The sequence below is a fragment of the Taeniopygia guttata genome, chromosome 6 (genome assembly GCF_048771995.1).
Source record: "Taeniopygia guttata chromosome 6, bTaeGut7.mat, whole genome shotgun sequence".
In the NCBI taxonomy this organism is placed as follows: Eukaryota; Metazoa; Chordata; class Aves; order Passeriformes; family Estrildidae; genus Taeniopygia; species Taeniopygia guttata.
In genome coordinates, this window is record NC_133031.1 from 3,783,106 (window position 1) to 3,796,625 (window position 13,520).

The 13,520-nt window shown below is 61.0% G+C and overlaps 3 protein-coding genes and 1 long non-coding RNA gene across 6 annotated transcripts; 1 reads left to right on the plus strand and 3 right to left on the minus strand.

The window, feature by feature from the left end:
- Positions 1–4: 4 nt before the first annotated feature.
- On the minus strand, positions 5–3,364 carry MTG1 (mitochondrial ribosome associated GTPase 1). Its single transcript, XM_072930853.1, has 12 exons — positions 3,155–3,364; positions 2,876–3,087; positions 2,718–2,784; positions 2,492–2,594; positions 2,328–2,408; positions 2,081–2,137; positions 1,420–1,510; positions 1,278–1,339; positions 1,028–1,124; positions 815–896; positions 590–702; positions 5–510 (listed from the first exon to the last, which is right to left on the minus strand). Exons 2-12 carry the CDS (start codon positions 2,988–2,990, stop codon positions 413–415), a joined length of 966 nt encoding a protein of 321 aa, XP_072786954.1. The 5' UTR covers positions 2,991–3,087; positions 3,155–3,364; the 3' UTR covers positions 5–412.
- On the plus strand, positions 3,362–6,404 carry LOC121470148 (uncharacterized). Its single transcript, XR_005980814.2, has 2 exons — positions 3,362–3,502; positions 3,652–6,404. It is a non-coding gene; the product is annotated as an uncharacterized lncRNA (long non-coding RNA).
- Positions 3,374–5,977, minus strand: PAOX (polyamine oxidase). Of its 3 annotated transcripts, XM_030275728.4 has the most exons (7): positions 5,829–5,977; positions 5,004–5,496; positions 4,726–4,925; positions 4,245–4,500; positions 4,047–4,159; positions 3,815–3,972; positions 3,374–3,543 (listed from the first exon to the last, which is right to left on the minus strand). In XM_030275728.4, the coding sequence occupies exons 1-7, from the start codon at positions 5,971–5,973 to the stop codon at positions 3,403–3,405; spliced, it is 1,506 nt and encodes a 501-aa protein (XP_030131588.4). In that variant the 5' UTR covers positions 5,974–5,977; the 3' UTR covers positions 3,374–3,402. The 3 variants fall into 3 exon arrangements, with proteins under 3 accessions (XP_030131588.4, XP_072786952.1, XP_041572936.2); XM_072930851.1 differs by having other exon boundaries at positions 3,815–4,159; XM_041717002.2 differs by lacking the exon at positions 5,829–5,977 and having other exon boundaries at positions 5,004–5,734.
- An 83-nt stretch (positions 6,405–6,487) lies between the features above and the next one.
- Positions 6,488–13,520, minus strand: LOC100223151 (lipase member M-like). Its single transcript, XM_072930855.1, has 9 exons — positions 13,389–13,520; positions 12,315–12,432; positions 11,824–12,022; positions 11,055–11,164; positions 10,608–10,753; positions 9,497–9,643; positions 8,921–8,992; positions 7,839–7,904; positions 6,488–7,728 (listed from the first exon to the last, which is right to left on the minus strand). The coding sequence occupies exons 1-9, from the start codon at positions 13,491–13,493 to the stop codon at positions 7,495–7,497; spliced, it is 1,197 nt and encodes a 398-aa protein (XP_072786956.1). The 5' UTR covers positions 13,494–13,520; the 3' UTR covers positions 6,488–7,494.

A 13,520-nucleotide genomic window follows, 5' to 3' on the forward strand; every position in this document is an offset into this window, starting at 1 on the left:
GGTGTGGCTGGATGCGGGGCGAGGGGCGGGACCCCGGGATGGACAGCACCCGGCCCCTGCCCACAAAAGGCTTTATTTCGGGATGGAGACTCCAGAGCAGGCCAAACCCAGGGAGGAACAGCTCCCTGGCAGGGAAACAGATCCCTGGCGGCTTCCAGGAGCCAGCCAGACACACCAGCCCTGCCCCAGGCTCTCTGGGGCAGGCACAGCACTCCATGGGAGCCTCACAACAGCGACACCACAGGGGAGCCTGTCTGTCCCTCCGGCCTCTTGCCCAAAACCGGGGACAGCCCTGGCAGAGCCGCTTCCATCACACACCATAGCTCCCTGCTGAGGTGTCTCTCAGGGTGGGAGGACACCAGGGTGTCCCCAGTCCACACAGCTGCAGGCAGTGCCTGACCAGTGACAGGTCTCAGTCCAGTGTCACCCTGCCCAGGCGTCCTGCTCGGAAGTCCCGCAGGAACTCGTAGGCAGCAGCTGGGTAGTTGAGCATCATCATGTTGACATTCCCTGGACGTGGCAGTGGATACAGGAGTGTCAGCGCAGCCTGGTCCCCAAAACTCCCAGCCCTGCACCCCGGATCACCCACCTGTGCCTGTGAGCACCTTCACCTTCTGCGTGCGGCCCTGGCTGAGGGCCACGTGCTTCAGCAGGGGCTCGATGTGGTCGCAGGGCTGGCCCAGCCCATAGCGCTGCACGTACCTGCCAGAGGACACTGCTCACACCCTGCTGGCACCGCCTCCTCCCAAAATTCCCTGGGCATGGCATCTCCATCACCCTCTTGGGACCCCTCTCTGCTTCCCTGCCCACCCACCTGAACTGCTGCTGCTTATTCAGGGTGTACAGGAGGTAGTCAGCCATGACGTCCTCCCCCACCAGGTGGTCATGGATGGCTCCTGGAAAAGAGGGTCAAGCCCCAGCTTCCCTAAGCCCTGCTGAGCTCTGGTCAACCCTCCTTCCACCCCCTCACACGCAGGGGTTGTGAGCAGCAGTGTCACCCCAGCCTTGGCCACATTTGGGGACTCACCACAGAGTGCCAGCTTCATGCCGGTCTCCACATCCCCCAGCCTGGGGGGCAGCACACCAGGGGTGTCCACCAGGTACATCAGGGGCTTCTCACACACCTGGCACAGGGGAGGCAGGGCTGGTAATTAGCACCACACGGCTAATGAGTGAGGCACTGAGCTTGAGTTAAGGTCTTGCTGCAAAGGGGACCTGAGCAACCCTCCACAACTGGCTCAGTGAGCCTGGAGGTGTCCTGGATGCAGGGACAGTACCTGGATCCTGGACAGCACTGCCTTGGTGATTCCTGGCTCACCCCCCACCGCAGTGGCTCTGCCTGGGGGCACAGACACAGTCAGGGACACAGGTGACACTGTGCCCACCTGTTCCCCGAGCCCTGGCACCGTGCAGAAATACCTTTCTTGAGGTGCAGCCTCCGCAGGGAGTTGATGAGCGAGGACTTGCCCACGTTGGGCACGCCGATCACCAGGATGTTGTGCTCGGAACTCTGGAAGCCAGGGAGACACAGGCAAGGAGCAGCTGGTTACCAACCACCCCCCTGCAGCAACAGGCAGCTGCCACAGGGAAATATCCCAGTGTTTGCCCTGCCAGGCACTTCTGGCACATCTGGGAGCAGCCTTGTCCCTTGGCAGGAGGTGGGGGGATCGCTGCATTGGGGACAGTTTTGGGGTACCACAATATAAAAGAGGTGTAAAGCTGTCAGGAAGTGTCCAGAGGAGGGACACAAGGAAGGGGAAGGGTCTGGAGGGTCACACAGGGGCTGGCTGAGGTCACTTGGTTTGTTCAGCTGAAGCAGAGCACACTGAGGTCAGACCTCCTTGGGGCTGCAGCTCCTGCCCAGGGCAGCCCTGAGCTCTGTTCTCTGGAACAGGGACAGGACCCAGGGAATGGGCACGGCCCTGAGGCTGCCAGAGCTCCAGGAGTGTTTGGACACCACTCCAGGGGTGCACAGGGTGGGATTATTGGGGTGTCTGTGTGGGGGCCAGCAGCTGGACTGGGTGGTCTTTGTGGGTCCCTTCCAACCCAGGATATTCTGTGCCCGCTGTGCATGTCTCACCTCAGCCCTGTGGTAGCGTGGGCCATCGGCCACCAGCCTGGCAACCATGGGGACAACCTGCAGAGGGACAGGGCTGTCACTCTGTGCCCTGACTGGCAGCAGCCACTCGCTTGGTGACACTGTGCCAGCGGGATGTGCACAACGGGGGCTGGGACAGCTGGAAAGGGAGCAGCCAGCTGGAGCACCGAGAGCTCTCCACGGGGCTGGGAGCTCACCAGGGAGCAGGGCTGGGCTGCTGCCCCACTACCTTCTTGACGTTGACATCACGCTGGCAGTCGGTGAAGACTACGTGCGAGCATCCCTGCTGCCTCAGCTGCTCCAAAACCGCCTGGAGGGGACGGGAAGAGGCACTGCTGTCACCTGCCTGTGCCACCACCGCCGCCCCCCGCCCGGCCCTGCCCCGGCGCTCACCGGCTGCCGGCGGGCATCGGCCAGATCCATCTTGTTCAGCACCAGGACGTGAGGGCGGACGCCCAGCGCCTCCTGCAGCGCGGGGTTACGGCCCGACAGCGGAATGTGGCTGCGCTAAGGACACCGACTGGAACAGCGGACCGGGAGGGGGATGGAGAGCAGGTGGAGAGGGGCGAGGGTGGGTTGGAGGGACAAGGGACAGGGTTGTCTGGCAGCTCTGGAGGATATTCGAGCGTCGTGCACCTCCACGAGGCAGTCAGCGCGGCGCAGCGCCAGCCGCATCTGCCGCAAGCCTGCATCACACACAGCACGGCGCGGGGGTGAGCGCCCGGTGAGGACACTGAGGGAACCCCACCCGCCGCGCTGCCGCCACCCACCCCTCACCTTTCGCCATGTGCCGCGGGAACCACGAGGCCACATCGCGGCCGCCGAACTCGAAACGCTCCCGGAAACCTCCCGGCACCGTCCCCGCCGCCCTCAGCGCTGCCCACACCCGCATGGCTGCGGCGCGTCACTGCCGGCGCGACCGGAAAGCGCCTCAGCGACAGCGATGGCGGAGCCGCCGCCGCCGGGGACTCAGCGGGATCCGCCAGCACCTCCCGGCGGCACGGGGAGTGCCGGGGCCCGCGGGGGGCACGACGTGCCCCCCGCGGGCCCCGGCACTCCCCGTGCCGCCGTTCCTGAGCCTCAACCCCCTCGCCCACCCGCCCCGGAGGTGCCCCCGCGGCCGGGCCCGACGCAGGACCCGCTGGACGATCCCCGCTACACCATCTCCAGCACCAACTGGTATTAAACCACACCGCATCCCCCCGCTCCACCGCCGCACCACGGAGAGCAAGAAGCCGCCGGCGCGGAGGTTTCTCAAATAAAGGAGACGGAAAGGGCGAAGCACCGCGGTTTATTTCGCCGCCTCAGGACTGAGGCGCGGGGACGGGCGCCTGGAAGAGCTGGTTGAGTCGCTCGGCCTCTCGCCAGCCCGACAGCAGCGCGCCGTGGGTGGTGGAGTAGAAGGTGCGGTGCGTGGCCTCGCCGGCGAACAGGAGCTGCAGGGGCTGCGGGGAGGCGGGGGGTGAGCGCGGGGGTCGCGGGGATGGGCTGAGACAGCCTCGCACTCCGGCACCCCGCGTTAAAAACCCACAGCGGGCATTTCCCTTCCGTAGGCGCCCAGCCCGCGCCGTGCCGAGACTGCGAGGAGCCGCCTGTGCACGACTTTGGTGGGGATGCCCCTTCCCCCGTGGAGTGACCTGAGCATTGGTGACCCCCGCAAAAGGTCAGCACCGCCCGTCTCTGTCCCCGCCGCACCCCCTGGGGCTGGATCCTCACCCGGGGGTCGCGGGGGTCCTCGGGCAGGGGCTGTGCGAGCACATCGATGTCGTCCCCCGAGCTGCCGACGGCCACGTAGCTGTAGGAGCCGCGGGTGTAGGGAGCGCTGTGCCAGCGGGAGCGGAGCACGCTCCTGGGCGCGGGCAGGCTCGGATTCCCTGCGGACGGAGCTCGGGGTAGGATCGACAGATCGCCCGGGGCAGCGGGCGGGCGGGGAGGGCGGGGCGGGCACCTGTCATCGTGCGCAGGACGCGGGTCATGGCGCTGAGCACCTCGGCGTCGCTCAGCGTCTCCATGTGCTCCGACTCCTTCCCCGCGATGAAGCCGCACAGGACGTGCCCGTGCCTGGGGCGGGAAGGTGGGGCTGAAAGCTGCTGCCCCTGCCCGTGCCCACCAGCGGCACGGATGCCCCGAATCCCCGGCCACCTACTGCTCTGGCGGCTGCAGCACCACGAATCCGATGAGCTTCTTGAACCAGTTGGCCTCCAGGTCAGCGTCGGGCTCCTCCAGGGGTGACTCGTCCTCCCACACCACCTCCAGGAGCTGCTGCTCGGGCTCCCAGAAAGGCTGCTCGAACTCCAGGAAGATCTTGTTGTTGGTGCCAAAGCCCAGGTTGCGAATTGCCCGTGCTTTCCGCTCGGGAAGGGGGGGCTGGAAGAATTCCTGGTGGTGTTCCTTGAGGAAACCTGCAGCCACAAGTTTGGGCAGGCAACGGGGCACCTCAACAGCTGGGCTCCTAAATGGTGTCTGAGATGCTCTGACCTCCCCAAACCCCTTTCCAGCCTCTTCCCAGTGGGAGACGGGAGGCTGGGAAGGGGTTTAGGCAATCCCTGCCCTCACTTGCCCATCTCCAACCGTGCCAGCTGGTCGAAGGGCAGGGGCAGGGCAAAGGAAGGTGTTGGTGTCCTCACCCAGTGGGACAGTGATGATGACGTGGTCAGCAAGGAAGACATCTCCATCCTCGCACTCCACCCGGACGGGGAAAACCCTGGCATCGTCCCCTTCCTCACGGAAGGACCCTTGCCACTGGATGGTCCTCACCGCCTTGTTGAACAGGACGGTGCCCTCGGGCAGGTCCGAGAGCAGGCGCTCGGCCAAGCTGCTGTAGCCGCTGTGGGAGGAGTCACCGCTGGGGACGGGGCGGCCCCGCAACGCTGCTCCGGGGCCCGCTCCGGAGCCCCGCGCTTACCCTGGGAAGGTGCAGTCCAGCCCGGGCAGCGACACGTACTCCCCGAAGGGCTCCAGGCCCACCAGGTCCATGCTGTGGGTCCCGCTGATGCAGCACTCCAGCTTGAGGCAGGCGGCGAGCACGGCCAGCTGCAGCCGCCGGGCATCCTCCTGGCCCCTCGCCATCGTGGGCACCGTCCGGGCGATCTCTGCCCGCACGTACTGGCCCACGCTGGGCCACGGTGGCTCCTTGGAGCCCTGGAAAGCGCGGGTGGAGGCCAGCACGGCGTAGAAGAGGTCGCGGGCTTCGCGCACTGCCTTGGGATTCAGCACCTTCCCCGAGCTGCCGTAGGTGACGGACGGCATCGGGGGGTGGCCCCCCGCTTCCACCTGCTGGTTCTCCTCCCGGGCGGCCTCCGGGCCCAGCAGGCCGTAGCGGGAGGCCAGGCAGAACACGGGATTTCCCGGCGAGGGGCCGTGGATCCAGTGTGCCCCCATCTCCGCCAGCCCCGACGCTGCCGGCAGGGAGGGAAGGAGGGAGGGAGAGCGGGTCACCCCGAGCCGTGCCCGTGGAGAAGCCGTCGGGGCGCAGCGGGACCCCGAAATGGCCGGAGCCGGCGGGCCCCGCCGCGTCCGTGACCGGCTTCCGTTCGATCCCCGCGTGCTCACGGGACCGGCCACCCCCGCCACGTGTCCCGCCCACTCCGGACCGGCCCCACGGCCCGGGGGGGTCAGGTGCAGCGGCTCCCGCATCCCGGTACAGCCGCCCCCCGCCCCAGCCCGGGCCCGCCCCCCGGTGCCGCCCACCCCCAGCTCCCGGAGCCTGCCCCGGCCTCCCCGCCCGTACCGAAGGGGCGGGTGCAGACGCGGCCGCCGGCGCGGGCCGCCGCCTCCAGCAGGCGGAGGGAGCCGTGTCCGCGGAGCCGCTGGGCCGCCCCCAGCCCCGCCAGCCCCGCGCCCACCGCCACCACCCGCGGCCCGCTGCTCTCCATGGCCGCCCGCGCCGGCCGGTACCGCCCTCCGCCCTCCGCCGCCGGCGCCGCCCGCCGCAACGGCACCGCCCCTGGAGCGGCCCGTCCGCGGCGGCGGGGAAGGATGGGGCAGTGCTGGAGGGAGGCACGGATGGATGCCCGTGGGTAGTGATGAACCAGCTGCCGGTACCCATGGAGGGCGGGGGGAGAGGGTCCCTCCTGGAGTAGCGGCAGCCCTGGGACTACCTCCGCACCCTCCTCCTCTCCCCATCCTGCTCCTGCTCATCCGCCTCCTACGGTGCCGGGCTAGCCTGGCAAGGTGGAGGAGCAGTGGATGCCCATCGTCCCGCCGCACACATCCCAGCAGAGCTGCCCCAAGGGCCAGTCCCAGCGCTCCTGCCCACCCGTGATTCCCAAACCTTCATGGATACAGTAAAACTCTCCACTCACAAGGCTGTCTGGTGGGTTTGGTTTTTTTTGCCAGCAAGAGTTCCTGCCCCCTGCCCAGAGGTGGGGTAAGGTACTGGATGTACTGGGGTACTCCCAACTGGGGCCCTCGGAGAACCCACTGTGCCGCCCAGCTCTACCAGCTGTCTGCGGGGTTACCGTGTCCCTGCTGGCTCTGCCAGCTCCCCAGAAAATATTCACATGCAAGGAAGACCTGGAGTGTCAAAGCACAGGCTCCTGAAATCCCTTTTGAGTGTTTATTTTGGAGGGATTTTCCCCAGCTCCGGGTTTGCAGCAAGCAGCAGGGTGGGACAGGTTGGGGACACCAGCCTGGCAGCAGCTTCCTGGAGGGACAGTGGCCCTGCAACCCAGCCCAGGGCGTTTGGGGTCACCAGCTCCCAGGGCTGAGGGATGATCATTCCCAGTGTCTTGGTGCTGAGCCAAACAGCCATTCCTGGGGACCTCTGGCCCCTGAGTCCCAGCCCAAATAATGCAGGCGCCTGTCTGGCTTGGCCCAGATGGAGACCTTCCACTTCCTGAGGACTTGTCTTGGGGAAAAAGGATTCTCCAAATCCAACCTGAACCCCCTGGGCTGCAATGTGGGGCCAGACCTGTTGCTCCTGGCAGGAAGGGTTTGGCCTCATGCATCCCCTCCATTCCTTTGTGTGCCATGGCTGGGGGCGGCTCTCAGCCAGACTCAACAGGCCCAGCTGCCTCTCACCTCCTCACAGGCTGGCTGCTGTAATCCACAGCCCACTGGCCAGCCACTGTGGGGTCATGGCAGGGTCCCCCTGTGTCCCTGGGTCAGCACCATCATGTTGGGGCCCATCCAGCAGGGCTGGTGGCTCCTGCCTGTTCCAGTGCCTTGTTTGTCCCCAGTGCTGTCCTCCCAGCACAGTGCCAGCGGTGCTTGAGGAGCTCCCAAGCAAGGAGGAGAGACCCAACAACCAAGGGACATGTGGAAAGCACCATCACCACAAGCATGTCAGGTCAGCAGGAAGAGGGGACAGCAGGGAGTGTCCCACCCTGTCCTCAGGCTGTCTCAGCTTTGGGACAGGGGCCAGGCCACCGGCACCTCCCCCAGGAGCCGCTGCTCTACCAGGACCCCTCCATCAGCTTCAGGATGCTGCTGTAGAGGCGCCCAGGGGCATCCAGGCCCCAGACAAAGTCCCAGTGGTTCCAGTCGGGGATGTGGGTGTAGGTGACGAGGTGGCTGATGCGGGGCAGCAGCTGGAGCACATCCCTCCAGTCAGCTGCCCAGTCCTGCCCTCCCGACCACACCGCAGTGGGCACCGGCATCTCCTCCAGGCGGTACAAGGGCGGTGTGTCCTGGAGGGACACGGGGGCTCTCAGGTGGTCAAGGAAGCCATTCTGTCCCTGACCACCCTGGACAGGCCCCCAGCATCTCCAGCTGCCAGCACTGCCGTGGCAGCTCCTACCTGGTGGTACCTAGCTGCGTTCTTGCTGCCGTAGTCAAAGGCTTTGAATTCTCCAGATTTTATCACCTGGGAAGAGAGGATGGATCTGCTGTGAAAGGATGGACCTGCTGTGAAAGGATGGACCTGCTGTGAAAGGATGGACCTGCTGTGAGAGGATGGACCTGCTGTGGGAGGATGCATCTGCTGTGGGAGGATGGATTTGCTACTGCGTGGGTCTTGCATCTCCTGGCTGCCTTGAGGCACCCGTCATGAGAGGGTGCTCAGAAAGGTTTGTGTAAGTCCCTGCCCTCCATCTGCCATCTCCAACCATGCCAGCTGGCTGGGGACAGGCAGGATGAGGAAAGGTGTTGGCATCCTCACCCGTGGGAGATTTCAGGAGGAGATGGCATTCCACCTTTTTTAACAGGGTGGCTTTTTGACCTCTGGCTCCATGCCTGTCCCTAGCCACGGGCTGACAAACCAAGGTGAGGATCTGTTTTTCATGCATGCTGCCCTGGTGCCACGCTTCCCTCTGAAATCCTGCTCACCACCAGCTGTGTGTGCAGGGTGCTGCTGCAGCTCCTTCAACAACCTGATTGTCCTTTTCCAGCTTCCATTACCAATCATTTGGCTCTGCAAGGAGGCATGTGGGTGGGGTTCTCCAGCTTGACCCCATTTCCAGCAGGGCCAGTGCTGAAGCTGCAGAGTCTATCTCCAGGGTGTCCAGAACCCCTTTGGACAGCTCCCCATTGTTGGGTCCCCATTTTCCTCCTCATCCAGTTCCCCCAGCCTCTCCTTGCACCCACCAGCACCATGGTGTCCCCAGGTTCTGCTCTGGGGACGCCTGGGTTCTCAGCATCCATCTGTGGCCTCCCCATCCTGTCCCTTGTGCTGCCTGGCCCAGCACAGGATGCACACTGCAGTGTCCCCTGTTCCCCAGAGGCACCAGGGCAGCTCATCCTGCACCCAGCAGCTCTTCTGATTTCTTGCTTTTGCTTTCCCAATGTCTGAGACCCCTGAGCTCTCGCATCTGCCCTGGGCACAGCAGGCTCTCAGTGAGGGGACATCCCAGGGCTGAAGCATCCGCGTGTCAGGGATCCTACCTGGGCCCAGTGGATGATGTTTTTGACAGAGGTGCCATCCGGATAATGGGATGTGTACACATCCAGCCGTGTCTGCAAGGAAACATATCCCAGCTGTGGGTGCTTTCCAGTGGATGGGAGTGCAGTGGCAGCTGCCAGGTGTTTCCCAGAGCAGCCACTGCTGAGTCACGCTGCCTGAAGGGCTGGACCAGGTTCAGGAATATAATTTTCATTAAAAACCAATTGCTGCGAGGCAGCATTGGGAGAAGAGTGACGGGGATGAAGGATGAGCTCTGTGGGACCCCTCACCTGGGCTCAGGGGCTGTGCTCAAGGCCTCAGTGACTGCTTCAGCGGGTGGGTCAGAGCAGGGGCTGCACCCCAGGGTGCTCACAGTGACAGGCAGCCCTAACTCAGAGGTGCTGGCGAGGGCCACCTGGCCACTGACATTTACCCAGCAGAGCCTGGGGGACTTTTCCCGTCCCGGGGGGGAAAAGCATGTGGCACAGGGACACGTGTTGCCCATGCAGGGTCTGCTTGCTGCGAGCACTGGGGTGAGCGTCTGTGGACCTTCATCCCCACTGGATTGGCACACCCACCATGTTGAGGTTCTTCTCGTTGTAGCCACCCAGCAGGAAGAGCAGGTTGGCACAGGGCCTGTGCAGCAGCGTGTGCCTGCACAGCTCGGGGAGAAAGCGCCAGAGCTTCCTGATCCGCAGGGACGCGTCCGTCCTGCCCAGCAGCAGCTGCGGGAGCAAAGGGCGACACGGGACTTTCCTGCTGTCCCCTCCCTGCAGCCCAGCCCCTGCACTGTCCCACAGCCAGGCAGCAAAGGGAATATCCAGGAGTTAAGCCTGCTGCCCCACAGAGATGTGGACAGCTCGTTGCAGGAGTTGGTGCTGACTGAACACACACCAGGGAAATCAATATTCCCAACTCTCCTCTTTCTCCCCCACTTCCCCCAAGCACAGGATCTCTTTTTCATGGAATCAACACGGTGAGGCTGCTCTTTTCCAGATGCTTGGTCTAGGGCCCCTACAACTGCCTCTGTTGCAGTAAGGTAGGAAAATTATAAAGAAAAGCCTTATAAAATCAAGCCTGCTCTGGCTGGCCTGTCATTTCTTCTAAGTCAGGCTAGCCCTTTGCAAGTTCCCATGTGAAAGCAATCCTGGTGTGAGTGGCACCTTAACATAACAATCTCTTCCTGGAAAAAAGCAAATTGCACTTGTATAAACTGTTAGATAGAAAAATGAAAACAATCTCTCACAAACAGCTTTTCCTGCTCGTGCACACCAGGGGTTTGAGTGACCAATCAATACAGAATAACAACTTGTTAATAGCCAATAAAGTAATTGGCAAGAAAGCTACTGACTGATTGGAGTCACACAGGAGGTCTGTAAAACTGTATAAAAAGGAGTTATGTGACTAAAGAAGGGGCTTTTTCTACCATGAAGAAAATGAAGTCCCGTGTGATTTATTCCCATATGCCGCCATATAAAGACCACGTTTACCCTAAAAATGGAAAGAAGACATGTGCTCAACAAGGCCATCCAGGACTGTATGTGCACCTGAATTGTGTCTGTGCTAACAAATCAGCAGGAATTGACTGTTTTCTGTTGCATCAGAGAGCCCCTGGGGCGGTGTCTGGGCATGATCCCTTCTCTAGAACCAGTAGGTTTTGTGGCAGAAGGGCGTGGAGTTATCCCTTACCGGAATCATGTTGAGCTTGCTGTCCATGAGGACCTGCATCTTCATGAATGGACTTCTGGTGTGCTTGAGTGACACTACTGGAGCCAGGGCAAAAAACATTTTGATTTTCTGAGCGAGTTCGGGCATGGATGAAAACGCAATAAACGCTGAGAAAACAGAAAAACAACCTCAGACTTGCTCCGTCTTTCCTCAGGTGCTGAAACTGAGGGCTCACTTGGACCCAGCTCTGTTTGATTGATTATCTCCACTTGGAAATCTGAGATTTCTTGCCACCTTCCTGCTAAATGTTGGTGCAAAAAATGCCCAGAAGGAGGCAACACCTTTATTCTCTTGGCACTTCAGTGGTTGTTAAACCCACATGGAGAGCTTAACCCCCTTGCTTTCTGCTGACACACACCAAAATGGACTTTTTCAAGTCAAGGTGGTGGGTGACCCTTTGGCACTCACCAATTGAGCAGCCCTGGGAGTAGCCAACGTAGTGGAGCTGCTTCTGCCCCGTTTTCTGCAGCACAAAGTCGATGGTGGCCGGGAGGTCGTACATTGCCATCTCATGGAAGCTGCAACACAGGAGGGGGATGTTGGCTCTGAGGCAGCAACTTACCTTAGGCTGCCTTGCATTGCCCAGCTTCACATCCAGGGCTGATCTTCCAGGAGAAAATTCCTGCCATGAATCCCTCCTGCCATGGAATCATCTTCCCCTGAAAGGGCTTAGTCCCCCCACGGCCATGGTGAGCAGTAAACAGACTGTGCAGAGCCTGGCCAGCATTCCAGTGCCATGCCCAGCCTCTCTGCAGAGCCAGAGCTGGCTCCCACCAGGATTACAGCACCAGCTCTGCTCCCTGGGATCCTCTTTCCCCCATGGGAATGGAGCACTGCCTCCTGCCCGTGTGCCTGTTGGTGGGAGGTGGTGAAAGGCAGACCTGCTGTGGGAGGTTTTGCTAAAAGCCTGTTTATGAGCCTGGGGAGGTGGCAATGACACTTGTGGACGCCTCAGGGGTGTCCCCATGGAGGGCTGTGTGTCCCCACGCAGGTGGCAGTGCCCTGTGCTCTCGGCAGCTGCAGGGAGGTGCTGGCACCGTGTCAGCAGGCAGGTCTGCTCAGGTCTCTCCGTCCTCCCAGGTGCTCTGACTTGCCTGCTCAGAGGCACCCACCTCTGCCTAGAGCCTGGTGACAGGCAGAGAGCATCACCAGGCTTTTGTAATGTGCTCCAGCCCACCTGAAATCCCAGAATTCCACCTGGTCGGCTGAAAGGTGCTGGTGTCTCCTGGACCAGCTCGTCCCCCGGCTGTTTGCCAGCCACACATCATAGCCAGAGTCTGCTAGTATGAAGCCAAGGCTGTTGTTAGCCAGATTTTCCACCCAGTGGCTGCTTTCTCCAAATATCCCGTGCTGGAGAAACACGACTGGCTTGGCCCCTGGGTGCAAAAGAAACACCACATTTCATTGAACATTCTCTCTAGTCACTCACCCCAAATGAAGGCCAGTAAAGCCTCTTCTTTGCACTGTCAGAGGACATGCAAAATGTGCATTTTGACCATGTGTTCTGGTGCTACAGCTCTGAGTGTAAATTGGAGAAATCCCATGGATTCAGTATTTTTGCTTTAACAATGACTATTCCCCTGGCCTGTCCAGATTCATCCATTCCCCTGCTGACATTCAGGGCTTTTTTTTTTTTTTTTTCTGTCTCTGAGTGAACTAGAGCTGTACCTCTATTCTTAGGCTTTTCTCTTCCATGAGGAATTCTATTCAGGTGGATGTAGTAGCCGTCACGAGTCAGCACTTCATACTCCTCACTGGGGTACCCTCTGTGGCAGATGATTTGGCTCTGGGGGAAGAAAAACCCAGGTGGGAGACTCTCCATAGTGAAGGTGCTTATCTGACTTGAGGAGCACATGGTAAAACCAAAGTTCTGGGTCATGGCTTCGCCCAGGCTGTCTCTGGATCAGCTGAGGACTTTTTGTGACAGAAGATGATGCTCTGTCCAAACCCCGCCCCAGTGATCTACCCAGGGGAAGGGGAGATGCTCAGCTGTGAGCAGGAGGGGAGCAGGAGGCTGCAGGGCTGGAAAGCATTGAAACTAAAAAGATTTACTGGCGCCTGACCCCCTTTGCTGATGCCTGGCACCAATTTCCTGATGCCTGGCACCGATTTCCTGACGCCTGGCACCGATTTCCTGACGCCTGACACCGATGGCAGCACATGTCACATCAGGCTCCCAGGTGATGAGCCAGGCAGATAACGTGCTGGGGCAGATGGAACCTGCCGAGCTGGGCTGACTGGAAGGGCAGTGGGATAAACTCCACAGGGTCCCTTGCAGGGCTCCTGAGGCTCTGCCTGAGCTTTATTTATGCTGAAAACTCCACAGACTGGGAAAATCCAGCTGTGGTCCTGCTCACTCGTTGCTTTGTCACAAGTCTGGCGGGAAAAATTAAATGCAGCAATTTTATCTTGGGTCCTGCTAAACCCAGCTTCAGAGCCTCACAGGGCTCGCCTGGACATGGCCCTGAGCGATTTGCTGCTGCTGAAGGAGAGGAGCCACGCACAAATTTCTACCCTCTGGGGAGATATCTGATCAAATCCAGTCTGGGATTATCCCCATCTCTAACTGCCCTGCTGCTAATTGCACTTAATTCTGCTGGGAGGAGGACCTTGTTAATGATGGTGTGGAGGCAGCGTCATATCACAGCAGCTCAACAACACCAACCTACTCCAACCCTCTCTCTCCTCCAGCTCAACGTGCCCAAGCCTTCAGACAGAAAATTCAAAGTTCTCCTGGCTTACAACGTTCATGAGAGCCTCGGGATTTAGAGCCTTTTTCTGCTTGGTGGCATCTTCGGAGCTCGTGGGTGCTTGTACGAAGAACAGGATTGCAATGAACAGCCACATCTTGTGCCTGTGTAAATGATAATAGTA

Excerpts from the sequence above, each read along its gene's own strand:
- LOC100223151 (XM_072930855.1), bottom strand. The coding sequence starts at position 13,493 with ATGTGGCTGTTCATTGCAATCCTGTTCTTCGTACAAGCACCCACGAGC. Across the intron at positions 12,433-13,388 it reads CCGAGGCTCTCATGAACGTT|AGCCAAATCATCTGCCACAG; the intron begins GTAAGCCAGGAG and ends TTCTTCCCCCAG. Across the intron at positions 7,905-8,920 it reads ACATCATCCACTGGGCCCAG|GTGATAAAATCTGGAGAATT; the intron begins GTAGGATCCCTG and ends CTCTCTTCCCAG.
- PAOX (XM_041717002.2), bottom strand. The coding sequence starts at position 5,734 with ATGCGGGAGCCGCTGCACCTGACCCCCCCGGGCCGTGGGGCCGGTCCG. Across the intron at positions 4,501-4,725 it reads CATCATCACTGTCCCACTGG|GTTTCCTCAAGGAACACCAC; the intron begins GTGAGGACACCA and ends TTGTGGCTGCAG. Across the intron at positions 3,544-3,814 it reads AGGACCCCCGCGACCCCCGG|CCCCTGCAGCTCCTGTTCGC; the intron begins GTGAGGATCCAG and ends GCCTCCCCGCAG.
- MTG1 (XM_072930853.1), bottom strand. The coding sequence starts at position 2,990 with ATGCGGGTGTGGGCAGCGCTGAGGGCGGCGGGGACGGTGCCGGGAGGT. Across the intron at positions 1,340-1,419 it reads GAGGCTGCACCTCAAGAAAG|GCAGAGCCACTGCGGTGGGG; the intron begins GTATTTCTGCAC and ends CTGTGCCCCCAG. Across the intron at positions 703-814 it reads AATAAGCAGCAGCAGTTCAG|GTACGTGCAGCGCTATGGGC; the intron begins GTGGGTGGGCAG and ends GTCCTCTGGCAG.